Source organism: Cyanistes caeruleus, chromosome 2 (assembly GCF_971803275.1).
Source record: "Cyanistes caeruleus chromosome 2, bCyaCae1.hap1.1, whole genome shotgun sequence".
Lineage (NCBI taxonomy): Eukaryota > Metazoa > Chordata > Aves > Passeriformes > Paridae > Cyanistes > Cyanistes caeruleus.
In genome coordinates, this window is record NC_141702.1 from 117178064 (window position 1) to 117194106 (window position 16043).

The 16043-nt window shown below is 43.0% G+C and overlaps 2 protein-coding genes across 3 annotated transcripts in view; one reads left to right on the forward strand and one right to left on the reverse strand.

Annotated features, from left to right (window-relative positions):
• The window catches only part of LOC147655168 (uncharacterized), an 85622-nt gene that overhangs the window by 31346 nt on the left and 38233 nt on the right, over positions 1–16043 (forward strand). The window contains exons 2-6 of the transcript XR_015281969.1: positions 10195–10311; positions 10709–10771; positions 11540–11650; positions 11761–12152; positions 12612–12809. The gene's annotated coding sequence lies outside the window, so the exon portion shown is untranslated. The remainder of the gene's footprint in view (positions 1–10194; positions 10312–10708; positions 10772–11539; positions 11651–11760; positions 12153–12611; positions 12810–16043) is intronic.
• Positions 6832–16043, reverse strand: part of LOC111926451 (uncharacterized) — a 64502-nt gene continuing 55290 nt past the window's right edge. For both annotated transcript variants that reach the window (XM_086873921.1, XM_086873929.1), the window contains 2 exons: positions 8252–8381; positions 6832–6994 (listed from right to left, as the gene is read on the reverse strand). Coding sequence is in view for 1 of the 2 variants with exons in the window: in XM_086873929.1 (XP_086730055.1) it covers positions 8369–8381 (13 nt within the window). In the remaining variant the exon portion in view is untranslated. The remainder of the gene's footprint in view (positions 6995–8251; positions 8382–16043) is intronic.

Below are 16043 nucleotides of genomic sequence, written 5' to 3' on the forward strand. Positions count from 1 at the left end.
CTCAGTACAAACTTCTGTCAGAGAACCTTTTGCCTGGCCTCCCTGGAGTGATAGGTGGGCTCAGGGAAGGAATGGAGGAGGATAAATTAAAGTTTCCATGGTGAGATTGCTCCCAGTACCAGAACCAGGTAGTCTGAAAGGAACTGATGCCCCATCATTGCTCACAGTGCTGAACAAGGCACTTCCAGTTGTGGTTTCTCCTTATTGCTAGTCATAAATGGAGTTCTCAGGGTGCCAGCATATTTTGGTGGATGCTGGGAGCTTTCCCACTGCCTTGAGTGGGAGTTTACTCTCAATGTATGGAAAGGGAGATGAAGGCCAAGACTTTCCATGCCTGGAGATGTGGGGTACTTTAATTTTAAGGCATCTAAAATCCAGCTCTTTAAAGAGGCACGACCTGGGGGAGGGAAGGCAGTTGTTCAAGTTTTGTTAAAACCTCATCCTGCTGTAGGGTCTCAAGTCTGGCATTCAAAATCATTAGCACTCTTTAAATTTGGCCTAAAAATCCCTATGAAAAGTTACAGCACGTGCTGAGTAACTACTTTTCACAATGTAATAACTTGGCCCTTTCAAAGAGCAGGTTTTAGAAGCACATATTACTGACTAAAGGCTTGCCAAATTTCTTTTTTCCTTTCCAAACTCCATGTAATGATTCATGGAGACCCATCGATTTTGTTTCTAATAAGGTGCTGTTCTCAGGTACGTGAATCTGAGGGGAAACAGGGCAATGTTTTGAAGAAATATGTTTTGCCTAGGAGCTGAGGCATCCAAAGAAACACAAGAAAAGCATTTTAAGGTTAAAAAACCCCACGTGGTGTTATGTTAAAAATGGAATTTTCATGTGAATTTAGCATTTGCAGAAGTTCAGGGCTGATTGCACTGAGGTCTAATGTGCCCCAAACAAAAGTAGATGAACCAGCTATTTGCTAACGTGTGTGTGTACACAGCACACTCATCTGACACTAGCACAGGGCTGGGCCTGCTGATGGGACTCAGGGAGTTCTCAGCCAGTGAGTTCATTCATGGTTTATTCATTAGTAAGAAGCTGTTCATTAATAAAATCACTGCACCTTCTGATAGAGCCAAGGACCTGCCCCCTCAGAATGAGGATGGCAGCACTGCTTCTTGGTGCCAGCTCTTACCTGGTGGGATGTTTCCTGGAGGCATCGAGTGTTGGAGCATTGCATCCATATGGATCAGATTTGTCAGCTCACCAGGGCTGGGTTTGGTGCCCATGAAGAGAGTCCAGAAACACAGAGTGGCCAAAACTCAGGGAAAGGCAAAGTTCAAAAACTTCTGTGTGCACCAGCTGTGGCAAAGAGAAACTCTCCTCTGTCCCAGAGCCTTTTCTGTTCCTCTGAAAGTGATTACTTGATGCAACTGCTCTGCTCATTATCTCTTCCTCACTCCTTGCAAGGTTCTGGTAACAAAACCTGACCCGAAGCTGTGCAGCTCCCTCCTCTCTGCAGTCTGCAAAAGGCCAAGTCTACCTCTCCAACCATATTTTGTTGTGAAGTCGGTGACCAGCCAGGCAGTTTACTTCAGGGTATGATCAGATTCCAAGCCACAGTGTGAAAATGTCAAAGGTCCCTGGAAAATATGTAATTACATTTCAGATTTGGAGGAAACAATTAATGAAATGGAATTTCTTGGCCTTTTGCTCAGTCGGATGATATGTAGTGGCTTGCCTGTGAGCAGAAGTCTGAGTACACTTACAGCACAGAAGAGTTTTTATCATTTTAAAACTTAATTATATAGGCTGCAATTAAGCTATATACAATATGTCTGGTTCTTTGAAGTATATTAATTTTGGGGAAGTTCTCAAGCACCCAGTAGCTGCAGAACAATCATGAAAGAAGACAAGGCTTGAATAATGATGACAGTTGCAAGCCACAAATAATAAGAACAACCTTTCCAAAACAAAGGGTTTCATATTTTCCAAAAGTATGAGCATTATTATTTGTGTGTATTTGCAATTTGTACATGCCTTGGAGGGACTAACCTCAACTATAGTGCTCAAAATAATTGTGGGATGACATAAACTGGCACTTCTGTATTGAGGCAATCGCTTTTCTTGCAGCACGCCAGTTTTTGTTTACTTTTTAAACAAAAAAAAAAAAATCTGTCAAAATCTGCATTAATCAGGACATGATATGGCACATAAATTAATTTGGGTTTTTTTCTAAAAGGGGGATTGGTTTTCAGAAGATGTTTCATGTATGCATGGATAGTGGAGGGGCTCAGGAGAGGCTGCCTGTTGCTGTTTTTCTGTATCATACCTAGCAAAAGTGATGTTCCTGTAAGTGAAAAAAATATCTCCAGTGAATTTAGCATTGGAAACAAAAATACCTTCTCATTTGTTTCAGCCTTTACTGTGTGGTCAGTATTTTAATAATGAGTTCCCCCACAACACTTTCATGCTTAGGTCTATCTGCAGTTGGAGATGAAGGTTTTTATTTCTTCATTTAAAGAGCTGCTGTGAACTTTAAAATAAACACAACTGTCCCTGGGAATTTTAACTATTTTGTGTTCTCTTGGCTTGTGGCTGTGGCACATCTGGTGGGTCACCACGCCTGGCCCAGAGTCAGGGTTTCAGGGTCTCAGTTTCCCCTGACACCTGCAGCCCTCGGGTTCCAGCACCCACCCAAGCACCTCGTCCTTTTTCCAGAGCTTTGCAGTCCCACCAGTCTGCTCACAGAATAAATGAGATGTGCTTTTCCTATGCTGCTTCAGGCAAAATCCTCAAGCTTAACTTGTGTGGCAAACAAAGATGGTTTGCAGACTCCTGAAGGACTCCCCCTGTGTAAAGAGGCTTTCCAAGTAAGCCCAGGATCCATCCAGGGATTCAGTTCCTGTCATTGACCCTCATTGTGGAGCCTTCTCTTTACCTGCTTTTCTCCAGAAAGGCTGACTCAAAATAACTTGTTTTTATTTGACTTCCTCAGAAACTCCAGGAAAAATTTGGTTTAGCTGTGGCTTTATAAATAGTTCCTGCTCTAAAAGATGTTTAGTCCAATGGGAGCCTCCTTAAAATTGAAGCAAGGTGAGGAGTGGGGAATCATTCCCCTTCCCTCCCGTTTGTGGAAACCATCGCTCTCCTGCTTGCTCACAGCAACAGAGAAGTTAATGGACTGGCTTTCTCAGCCACACTTCCTAAAGGCAAGTTATAGCCTGGGAAATTGGCTGTCAAGCCAATAAAATCATGCGGTTGCATTTCACCTTTTTGCATTTACCAGGCTTAGAAACAGAGATAAACCCGGAGAAATGGAAAACTGCATTTTAGAAACACCCATTTATGTCTGATTATTTTTCTTTCTTCCTTTCCTTTTTCAGGGAATTTTCTGGGGCCTGCCTTGATGTAGGAAAGGTAAAATCCTGCCCAAGACCTTGACTTTAAACTAGAAGGGGGAGATGTTGGGAATGCTTATGGTATCTCAGGTCATTGCCTTAATCTGCACACTTCCAAAGTGGAGGAATATTCTCAAAGCAGCCACTTAAATGATCTCCTCATCCACAGGTGCCCTTTGGACACAATTCCATGTATTTCAAACCTGTGCATGTTATCTTTAATGCAAGGAAGTCTGCAGGACCACGCTGGGGGTTTATTGTACATGGAGTCACATCAGGGTAGCTGTCTGCCTGTGATCCAAGTAGGAATGCACTTTGTTTCTAATTACAGACAATGAGCAATTAATGCCCTCAAATGGAATGAAAAGGAAGGACTATTTGCAAAACCCCTGCTTTTTTCCCCTCTCCTTATAGCTCATAAATCACTTCTTTAAAAATTGAGAAGCAATTCAAAAATTGCCCAGCAGCTGGAGGAGATGAATAATAATGGTTTTGTGCACATTGCAACAGCCCTCTTGTTTTCATGGCAGAAAGCAGGAATTCTCCAAGCCGGGTCTATGTCCACCAGCGGCGTCCTGCCGTGTGTCACCGGGGCTGCAGCAGCTAATCCAGTCTTTTAGAGGAGTGTATAAAAATCTAAACCTTTTTAGTTCCCTTCCTAATTGGATTTATATAATTTTAGTTTCAGTGGGGGAGATTTTGAAAGGGACAAATAGAAGCCAAGCACCCTTTTTTTTTTTTTTTTTTTTTTTTTTTTTAATATTTTTAATTGCCTCCAGTGTGTTGTTACTTCCAGAGGTAAAACCCAAGCTTAAAGTCTCGCTGTGCCAGGAATGTTGAAAAGCACAGTTTAAAGCAGTGGTGCTGCAGGAGCCTGGACTGTCTGTGGACATAAGGCAGACAAGGCTCTCAGGTACAGGTAATCTTCTTTGTTAGGTACAGCTGGAACAGTTTTGGGCACACAGACCCACACAGCAAAGGTTTGTGTGCTTGAAAATGGGATTATTTCTTCCAGCCGTTATAGCTCATCTAATTAAGGTTTGTGGGCAGAGTTCCCTTCTTGCTCTGGCAAACAGAAAGAGCAAATAATACATTTTTAAACCATTAGGAAATACTTAGCTGGACAATCCATATTTCTGGCCTACAGAATTTTGCTAGGTGTTTGACTATGGAGCCCCATGCAGAAATCACCTCCCTGGTCTTGCTTCCAGATGGGAATTTATCAGCCTGTGGCAGGGAATCCTGGGCCATTGGCTCTTTGTTCTCATCACTAAATATCCCCATCTCAGCGTGCCTGGTCTCAGCTCCAAACATTGCCTCTCCCCCATCCCACTGACAAGGATCAGTGCAATGCCATCTTCAGCTGGGGAGATGAGTCTATGAAAACTTACCACAAAATGTGTGTGCTGCTTTTTGGGGGGGAGGAAATAGCTTTCTGAAACCTTACTTACCTGCTTTCTAAGTTTTCCTATATATTTCTTGTCATTTTTATCAAATGGCATAAACTTAACATGGCTTCACAAACACCAGATCTGAACTTAGAGCTGATCTTGATTAAAAACAGTACAAGTGCTTAGGAAGAGGGAACTATTTCTAATGGCTTTACAGTAGATTAATTCAGGATTTTTGCAAAGACTTGAAGGACAGGCTGCTGACTCCACCAAGCAGGAGATTTGGAAGTGTTTTTCTGTGAGATGGCAGCTTGTGTGTGGGACAAAGGGATACTTGGCACATGGAAACCTAGTATTGGATCCATCTCTAGTGATCTCAGAGCTGGAAAGGAGCAAGCAGAGAGTACAAGTTCACAGGGACTGCCCAAGTTGGGTGAGTTGTTTTTTTTTCAAAGTGTGCTGTGGTTGGAAAATGCTGATGTGTCAAATCTGAAGTATCTTACAAGGAAAAGATCAGTTTTGGTCGACTTTTCATCTGAAGAAAAAGCAAGGTAGCAAAGCTCATAATTGTCAAACAAAATTTTCCTGCATTTCTTATGGCTTTCCTATCTAAAACAGTATGGTGTATAAAACATTAATTCTCACTGTAATAAAAATATTGGAAAATGGTTGTGTGTTCAAATCCAAAGGAAATGTTACAGAAATGAAACATTTCAATTATTCTAATTTATTTCTTAACTTCCACAGCACACAAAATTGCCAAGGTAGGGGTGGAGCTGTCACTCACAGCAGCCAATTGCCCTCCAAGCTGGTGAGTGGGATTGAGGCGGGATGGACCTTCAGAGGCAATTCCTCTCTGTTGTACCTGGTGGGGTAGGTGAGTCTCCTGAATGTGCACAGAACTCAGCTCTGGGGGGCTCTTTGCAGTCCCTTTTTCTCCGTGTCTAGATCACCAGGAAAAGCGTGTTTGTGTTCCACTGATAACCTGAGAAATCAACAACTCTTTATCTGAGCCTAAAAAAGTAAAGGTTAAATAAAAGCATTGGAGGGGGAGAGTGTGTTTGGGATGTTTGCTTGCTTTTTTAATGACAAATTTAGTTAGGACAAACACTTAGTTCTTGTCTTAAGGGAAAATGGTCTGTTAAAATATCTCAGGAACATTGTTTTGCTGTCATCAGTTACACGACTTTAATAGCTAGAAGTTGTTTCAATATTACATTTTTTATTTAAATAATAAAGCCATATGGGAGTGGGATAGCATCACAAGGAGATAATTCGGTGCAGGGAACTGTTACTTTGTTTTGGAATGAGATTAAGCCATAAATAAACACTACTTTGTCTTTAAGTTAGAAAATCGTTCCCATCCAAACAGCCTCCACAGACATTTTCCACCTGTTCGAGGACGTGTAGTATTGGGAGTCTTTCATAACAGTGGAAACTGGCTCAAACTTTCAACGGGTTTGTAAAAAATAAACCAGCCTTGATTTATGAGTTGAACTATGACAGGGAACATGTAAGCAAATAAAAACAATGAACTGAGAAAAAAGCAAATATACTGTTGATTTGGCACCGCATGAATCATGCAGGCAAATCTGAGAGCAATAGGAGGAATGAGCTTCAGAGTGATGGATTGGGAAAGGGGATCTGATCCCTGGGTAATGAAATGTGAGGGGGTCTTGCCTTATGCTGTTGACCCAGAGGTAGCCTGGAGGAAAGTGATTCCTTCTGACTATACAGTGTTAGTTAAAACAATCCCCTGGGCTCAAATATCAGCTATTAAAATAAATTCAGGAGACAGAGGAAGCGATGTTTATAAGTTGGAAGTTTGAGCTGCTTTTTAAACAATTGTGGATCTACAGATTCTGAACTGGAAATGTGATACGGCGGGAAGAGGGCAAGAGGAAATGACAAGAGGGTAAACTGGGGGTGAGGTGGTAAAGAGCATGGAATTGGGAGGGAAAGCAGGCTTTTTGGGGCTGGAGGGAAGAGGAATTCTCACAGGGCCAAGCAGAGAAACCCCCAACACATATTCTTGCTTCACCTCCTCCGTTCGAGGTGCCGTGGCTGGATATGAAGATGCCAGAGGAGCTCAGACATCCCAAAGACAACAAGGGTTTATGGTACCTCTGGGTGTGTTTGGATTTTCAACCATAATTATAAGAGTTGGTCACTGTTTTTCAGCAGAACATTTTTCCTCCAGGAATGATTTGCTTTGAAATTGAGGTCTTCCATGGAAAAATTGATGTGGCTTAGTTCTGGGGAGAAAAAAAAGTTGAACTATTTATTTAATCAGTAATAAGACCATGGATGTTAATCATCATAATAGAACCCTTACAATTTAGTTGCAGCAGCAGCGTTACCACCACCAAAAGAAATCTAACAACAAAAGAAATTTTTTAGTTGACCACTGACCAATTTTGGGTTTGGAACAAGAGCATTTTTTATAATAGTGACATTTCCCTTAAGTAATCACTTGAGATTCTGCATTACTCCAGAGCATTATTGGAAAACTGAAACTCTAATTTGGGTAGCAGCATGACCCAAACATTATGGCAAAGCACTTGAAATGGCTTTGCCTCTGCTTTCTCACATTACTCTCTGTGATACTAAAACAAGATGCTTTTCCTGCTGTACCTATTTCCTTAGCCTGGAATTTGCTTAAAACAGAAGATTTCTTTCCTGCTGAATGAATGTGATACAGAACTGGTCTCTTTTTGCTTTTTAACTACCATAGTTATTTATCAGTTTGTTACCCAAGATGTAAAAATGCAACTAGGAAATGTTATTGGTGGGTCTCTAGCAGGTGGATTTAGTTGTTATTCATAATAATACTGTGTGATCCTCTATGCCACAGCTTTCTTTTTCTTCTCCTTGTGCTGTTGGAGGTGTCCCGTGGCTTTTCCAAGTGACCTTTCACCATTTAACTTCTTGCTCGTGTCTGATAATGACACACAAGCAAATCCCCATCTGTTCCCATGCACATCCCTATTGGATCTTTTCTTGTATTTAATATTTCCACAGAGCTGCTCCAGTAGGAGAGCCTCATGCTGAGACTGTTCCTCTGCAATTTATGAGCAGGATTGGTGCCTGGAATTTCCCGAAGTGCCGGGTGAAAGACAGGCTCAGAGACCCCTTGTATACAATTCTGAAAAAAAAAAATGTGAAAGGCAATGAAATCCGAGCTCAGGCTTTCAGAGACAACTTGACAAGTCAATTGCCCTGTTAGGAGTTGACAACAGTGACCCTGATAGTAGAAATGATCCGTTTCCTCTGGTTTAATTTATCACCAGCAGGATTCTGAGTAGCTGCTCAGTAGCACAATTTTCAGATACTGATACAGCATCAATCCCAAATGGGACATTTTGTGAAGGGAGAGTTTACTTACAGTCCTAAAAGAAAAAAAACAAAACCAATCCCCAGGAAAAAAAAAAATGCCCCAGGAATGTTCAGCATGTTTATTGTTAAGAGCTGAACCTGATACACACGAAGCCTCACATTTTGAAATTCCTTACCCAGTGTATTGGATGCTGGTCCGTGGTGTTGCTCTCTTTTCTTAGGCATTTCAGTGTTCTCAAATAATTTCACTCTACAGATGTAGGGAGCTCAAGGTGAACAAAAAAAAAAAGCCCTTACAATGTATGTCTGGAGAAGAACAAGAACAGAAGAAATTTAATTCAGTAGCATACACATTCTCCTTTTTTTAATTTCAAAAGCATTGACAGGAAAGATGTTTGGTTTTGTGGGCCTACTCATGAAGCTCTGAAGTTTTGTGGCAGTGTTTTCAGCAATGTTATCAGAAGTACTTTTGCAGTGATGCTCTGGTTCTCAAAATCCAAGGGATAACCATTGGGAGAGAGAAAAATAAAGGGGGGCAAAGCAAATTTATAAAAACATACTTTCGATATTTACATTTTTTTTAATATCTGAAATTTTATAAATCACAGACACCAATGAAAAATTTTAAATCCAAACTTTGGTCTTGCCTGGTGCATCTCCCACATCTGTCCTGAGCTCAAGCTCTGTTTGGGTATGACTTTATTCCTGTCACTAATCCAGAAAATATTTCTTGGGTGAGAAACTGAGCCCCAAGGACATCAGGAGGGCAGAGGTGATTTACTGGGAGCCTGTGCTCCCTATCCAGTTGGGGAGTAGAGTTCTCCTGGGATTGCTCTGGATACCCCCAGCCCATCTCATTCCTCTGGCTCTAATGGAAGCCTGAGCTCTTTAACAGAGCCATTGAAATTCGATGTTTTGAGTTAGGTGGGTGAATTCCCCCCCGGAGCAGCGTGTCCAGATTTATACAGGAAGTCTGTGGCAGAGGCAAGAATTGAACCCAGCTTTTCTGTGACTATCTTTTTATTCCCAAGCTTCCAGTTAAACTGTAATCCATCTTGAACCACTTACTGGAAATGGTTCCCTAAAAATAAATGGAAAGTCTAAGTGATCAGGAAGTTTAGCTAAACTTCAGAGGCAGGTTAATATGAGAGTACTTTGGACTGACTCCTTGGAATGGCTCTTCTTGCAGAGGGCAGAGCATTGTGGGTGCTCTCCACTTCTCCATGGAATTGCCTTGTTAGTCTGCTCCTGGAGATCAGTCATTCCTACCAGACACATCCTTCCATATCTCATGAAAAAACAAGCATTGGTGAGATTTGGGCAATCGATTAAAAAATGAAACCAGAGGGTTTCATTTCATTTCTTCCAGAGGGAGAAGGACACTTTGCATAAAGTACTGAAAAGCACCTTCTCCCAACATACTGCAAAGTTGCATTTAGTCATCCAGGAGCTGTAAGAAGGGACATTCCCAACTCCCTGCAGCCAGCAGGAGGGTGATGGCTCTCACCAAGGAGGCTTGCAGCCTGTCCTGCTCTTCCTCTGGCAGGGCTGAGTGGGGGCCAATTTCCAAGGCAGCGTTTTATGCCAGTGGCATTATCCATAAGTGGCTTTGGAGTGGGTTTGCTGGGATAAATCTGCCCATGTCAGAAGTCTGACAAACCTGAGAAATAATTTGACCTCTTATATTTGAGCTGAATTACTCCTTAACACAACGTATGTGGTGCTAACGAAGATGAAACTGTTAAATAGGATGACAGGACAAAAGTTAGCTGGCCTAATTAAACTGCTACTGTGACAATTTGGGCAGTTTAGGGTTTTTTTAATAAAAAAACTCAGCTTGCAACAGCCTTGGACGAGATGCAGAGAGGAGGGTGGGAGCAGCAGAACAACCTACTCTGATGTGGAAGGGACTGGCATTACAAACATCCTGCTTAGGTGACCATATTATTATAATGCTCTTTTATATATTTATTACACACATATATATACTTTTGTGTGCATGTGTGAGTGCAGTATATTAAGATTGTTGACTGTGGAAATATACAAAAGAGTTTAAATTCCAGTAGTGTCACTAATTTCATTGCATTTTGTGGTTTCTGTCTGAAATAACTCATTTCAGCTGTAGAACGGGGCAAAGGGGCACTTGTGCTTCATCCAGAGGCAGAGCTGTCCTTTTGAAAATGAAGATCTTTAAACCAACTGCATCCTGAGTAAAGTCAGACATTGCCTAGAACTGGTAAGAAAACAACCAAAGGGGTTTTTTCACCTAATGTATGTAAAATCTCCATGGGAATGTTTGCATTAGACAAGTAATGCCAGCTTTACGAGGATGGCTAAATCCCACTGGGGATGTTGGATAGCCCTGAGCCTATGGGCTGAGGTGAGTTCTCACCAGAGCCTGCTTCGTAAGGATGGGGGGAAAAGTGGTTTTGTTTTCAGGGATGCTCCATCTCGGCATCCCAGAGAGATCTCAGGCTGGGTGGGTGGGTGGGTGGTGTTGCAGTATAAACACTACACAACAAACCCCATCCCGACAAAATGCAAACCCTACTGAAGATGGTATGAAACCTGCCTAAGCTGGAAACCTCTTAATCCGGCCCCAAAAAATGCCATTCCCTGTGTTTCCTCTCCAGAGCCAACATCCTTTTTCTCATCCTAGGCTGCATTTGGAGATCCAGATACCTGTGTATGCACAGGTATGTGTACAAAAAAGCTTTTTTACAAGAAAAAAGCACCCCCAGCACTTCCCTAACCCCTGTTCTGAGGGCAGCTCTCCTGTAGGGTTTAAACCTGCCCGTGATAAATGTGCTGTTATTCTGGCTGCAGGGTTTTTTTTTTCTGGGGATATCAATTGGATTCTTATTATGAAAGCAGAAAATTGGAGTTACATCTGGTGGCTGACGCATGTGACAGTATCACTGCGAGGAATTCCAGTTTCCTGAAGCTTTTCAATTAAGTTGGAGCACTTTTCCTCAGGTGCTCCGTGCTCGGGTTTTCAGCGTGCGCCTGCTTCCAAGTTGTAAATCAAGGAGTGGGTTATTGTACTTTCCTAGGAGCTCTTGTGCCAGTAAAATGAAACAGCAAATAATAAACCCCAAGGAGATTTATATAGCCTGAGTTGATGAAACAATTACTTTCTCATTCCTAGGCTCTCTCAGAAAGGTGGGTTAAAAATAACTGAAAATTTACAAGAGCCTAAAACCGAATCTGAAGAGTACAACCTCAGCAACTTATTGGGCTCAGCCTAGCGAGCGCCAGATTTACTGTTTGCAATTTCTTCAACTTGTTCGGTCATTTTTATTATTTTTTTCTTTTTTTTCAACTGCCCCCTCCCAGGCTGATGACAAGGCTTGGCAAAAACATCTGTGCAAATAAAGCGGGGGAAAGAGTGGAGGGACCTGGCCAAGAGCTCCTTGTGTCTGCTATGGCAAAAATGTTTGATAAAAGCATCCTTTCCTCTAAAGCCTCTGGGGTGGCATCTCACGTGGCAGATGAAGGTCGTGGTTGGGTCATGGGTGCCAGGAGCCTCAGACTCCTCAGAACAGCGCTGAGAAACCTCCACTGTGCCTTTGGAGGTGAGTGAGGAGCCTAAACCTGGGCAGGGTGCTAACATCTCCCCTGGGGTTCCAATCTCTGTGCCCAGCACCGTTAATGGCTCGTTCACTGTGACTTCTTTCCCTCTCAGTGCCTGTGCAGCGGTGGGAGCAGAGACCAGACCTGGCTTTGCAGAGCTGTCACCAGCTGAGCCTGACCCATGGAACATTTCTGCTGACAAGGACCCTGTGTGGAGGGTGTGGGTGAGGGTTTAGGAGACAGGAGCCTGCAGCAGCGAGCCCAGCAGATGCTGGGCACCAGCAAAACACAATCAGCGTGTCTGGGAGCAGGGCAGGGCCAAGAGAGACCGGCAGGGAGCGATGGGAGGACTTAACTGCAGTGCTCCAAAGCACAGGCACTGTTTTTATCCCAGCCTGATCCATCAGCTTGATAAGTGCTCTGCTGACAGCGTTGGGATTAAGGTGACAGCACTTTCCAGTCAAGACACATGAGGAGGTTCCACATTCAGCTGGAGCACTTGGGGTAAGAGAGGAACAGGTCAGTGGCCATTTCCCTCTATCCATGGTGATGGAAAATTCTTGAAATAGTGTAATGTCCCTGCTTTTTGTTCTGCTGGTGCCCCAGGAGCATCTCCTCTTGCACAGCCAAGGTGCCATCATGTCCTGGTTGTCCTCTTCCTCCCTTTGAGCTTCCCTGAGTCTGTGCTCTTTGTGAGTCATTCCTGATTCGTGATCACATTGAGGGGCACACCAGGTCCCCACAGACCTGGGGACAAACACCAGAGACTCTGTGTTTGTCTCTGTGTGACCCCCAGCCTCAGCCAGGGGGGTTCAGACCCTTTGGAAACCACCTCACTCTCTGCTTCCTGGGGCAGCCTCCTGACAAAATGGTTATGTACTCCAAAGCCCTGCCTCAGGGAACAGCTCGCTGTTTTCAGCCTTTAAATAACATTTTTGTCCTACTCTTCTCCAATATGGGCAGGTGAATAACGTGTTCCAGATTGGAGCAGTGAGTCCTGCCCCTTCAGCTCTGCATCACACCATGTCCCACCTGCTACCTCTATGCCAGCAGGACCACAGTGGCCAGCAGCGACACTGGCACCTCCCTAGCAAAGGCTACTGGTGCAAAAAGCTTTAGCCTGTATTTTCCAGTACAAGTTTTGTAGAGTTCATTCCAAAGGTAAGGTGGAATTAAGATGTATGTTTGGTTTCCAGAGATGTTTTTGTCATAAATCAGGAAGAGCACAAGAACATAGAAATGGGTTGTTAGATGGGCATAGAAGATTTTGTTTTCCTTTCAATGTAAAGTTCTTTTCCTCTACAAATGTGTTTGGGTTTTTAAAAATGCTTTCTTTTTAAATGAAGGGAATCATCGACACATTGCTTTCAACTGCCTTGTGACATCCTTGTGAGTCTCCCCAATGAAATTTGGCTCTCCCCAGCCACCATTGTGCCGCATCTATCAGTGCCACAAATCCTCTAATTAAAAATGGTGGCTACAATAATGATACGCATTTTAACGGACCAGTTTCCCCTCTGAAGGCTGCCATGTGATTCTTATTTTCTACATTATATAAATCTAAGGGTGGGATTTTTCAAAACCACTTGGTTCTGCCCTAATTCTTCTGTTGAAGTCAGTGGGACTCTCTTACCCCTGGACTGTAATCAGAGCAGTTAAGCCAGTACTGAGTGTTTATGAAAACCACATCCTAACTATGCTCCCAGACCTCACCCAGTTTTCTGCTTTCATGGCATGAAATTTGTTTTCATCCTATTAGATGTACTGGAATGCTGATGTCCAAGGGAAGCTCCCAGGGATTGAGTTGAATATTAATTTGGCCAGGCTTGGCTTTGTGGGTTACAGCTGAAGTGTTTCCGTGAGCGCGGTGGGGCCACTCCTCACACAAACATCATCAGCGGGGTTAGGACAAGTCAGAGCTGGGCATACCCTGCTCATCCCAGGGTCTTAGGGTTCAGGGAAGGCACAGGAAGCACCTTGGCCTCCAGGCAGATACCTGCCTGGCCCAGATGACTCCACCAGCCGTCCCAGTATCTGTGTCCTCAGTGCTGAAGACGAGTTGCTGGGAGTGGGTTTGGGGCAGTGCTTCCTGCCACTCTGATGGAAATCAGTGTCCCAACCCTGCTTTCTTGAGTGAAGGATCTTGGCCCTGGGTCCCTGGAGCTCTGTCTGCTCAGGGCACATCCAGCCTTCTGAGAACAATGACGAGAAACAGCTTGTGCAGGGATTTTTCATGTAATTGTGCTTTCCTCACAAAACCATTTGGGTAGAAGATATCTGCTCATTCTTCAGAGAGAAGTGCCAGATTGCTGCTCCCTGGGAGCTTGGTCAGTTCTTTCCATTTTGGTACTTTTTGGTTTTTTCCTTTTTTTAATCTTTTTTTGTTGTTGTCACTGATTTGATGTGTCATTTGCAGTTGGTCTAAAAGTTCTGCTTTGCTTCTCAGATTCTCAGTAGAAAGTTGACCTCCACTCTTTTATGAAAATAAGCTGAAAACCAACCAAAAAAGAACAAAAGAGTTTCCTAATTTTACCTCTTAATGTCACTGTACCACATTGCCTGTCAGGCATGCTGGCAATATCCTGTCTTTTGTGCTTGAGTTAATTTGGAAGCAGCCACAGAGAGGGAAAGTTGACCGTGCCAGGTGACTCACTCATGTTCAACAGCAGATAGGATGTGATGGATCCCATCCCAGTGATCTCTGCCATCTTGGGATTTTGTTGGGAACCTGGTGGAGTGTAAAATGACTCTACCAGTGAAAATTCATCACAGGGAAAAGCTTCCACTATAGTCTCCATATCCCAGAGATGAAACCAAGTGGAAAGAGCTCCAATCCCTTTCCCTGTAGCCAAGAAAGTAATTTTGTGTTCCCTGCACATGCTGGACTAGACTCGGACCACAGCTGATTGCTGCTGTCGATCCGAATCTCCCAAAAGGCTGGTGTATTTTCCTGCTAATAAATGTCCCACAAATGTTTCAAATTTCTGCACTCATTAGGGCTTAGGGAGGCTATTTGTCAGGACCAAAGACGTCTTCCACAATAAACCAGCAGCTGTCTGCGAAGGGTGAGGAGACGTTTGTTGCCATGAGCTGAGTCTGCTGTCAGCAAGCAGGCCCCTGACCAGCTCTAGTAAATGTTTTATTGATTTAATATTAAATTAACTGCCTGGGCATAAGGAGTGCATTATTTTTAATGGCATTCTGATATTAGGGACTGCAGTTTGCTAGAATGCACCTGTAAAATTAGTATCCCCCAGTATTCTGCAGGAGCCATAAAACGTAATGCTTGTGGTTCTCCGGAGCTTGAGTAGGGTTACATGGGACCCACTTCCACCCTGATGGCTGCACCAGCTCCTGCTGCCACAGGAGGAGGAGGAGGTCAGTCAGCTCAGAAAGCTCAATCCAAATTCATCTCCTCTTTGCTCTGAAATGAGGTCAGTGGAGTTTGTGAAGCCTGAGTCCCAATCCCAGAGCATCGTATCTGACAGGGCACAGTAACTCGTGTTAATGCCAGGGCACCCTCTGTAGGGGGGGCAGTGCAGGAGCAAATAATTTTCCTCAATTTTTGGTTTTTTTCAGTAAATGGAATTAAAGTGAAAAAAATTACAATTAAAAAGCATCACTTGTTCAGCCCCAAATGTTTGGAATTTACCGTTTTAGTGAAAGAAAAAGCTTTTGGAAACAAACAGAATTTGAAATTTAAATAAGCAAGCACATTTCTTAGTGAAAAAAATTAAAATACTTGAATATTTGCTAATTTCAGAATGTTTGGTTTTTTGAGGTTTTTTTTAGAACTGAGTTGTGAATTTAATACAGGGAAAATTTCAGCTCAAACAAAAAATAGTTCAAATATAAACTAAAGTTCAAATGAAGTCCTCCATGGTGACCTTTTTATTGTCATTAAAATGTGTACCTGGTAAATGCTGCCTTTAGGTTTATTAAGGTTGTAAAAATGCCACATTTGGGCTGTTTGTATTTTTTAACTCCCTCAGAAAACGTTAATTACAGAGTCATATCTTCTTAAATGGCCTTCAGTCAGGGATTCTGAGAAATCCTGGGATTTCTGGGAAGTTCCTTTCACGTGGATTTCACAGTCATGAATCACAACTCCAAAACAATTATGGATCCAGGACACACCGACAGGCACAACACCATGATTGTAGTATGTCCAAGTTATAAAAATAAAACCTTAAATTAGAAGTTGACAATGTCAGGAGATGAGGTAAGATACCAAATTTTGGGTATTTTGTCGTGGAAGTTACTTTAAAAACCGGAGAGATGAGCGATTCCACATGTGGTTGAGTGACCAAATTAATTCCAAGTGGCAGCCGTGAGTAGAACAGCAATCCGAGTGGATTGGGATGAAAATGGGCACCTAGCAGCATCTGATAAAAT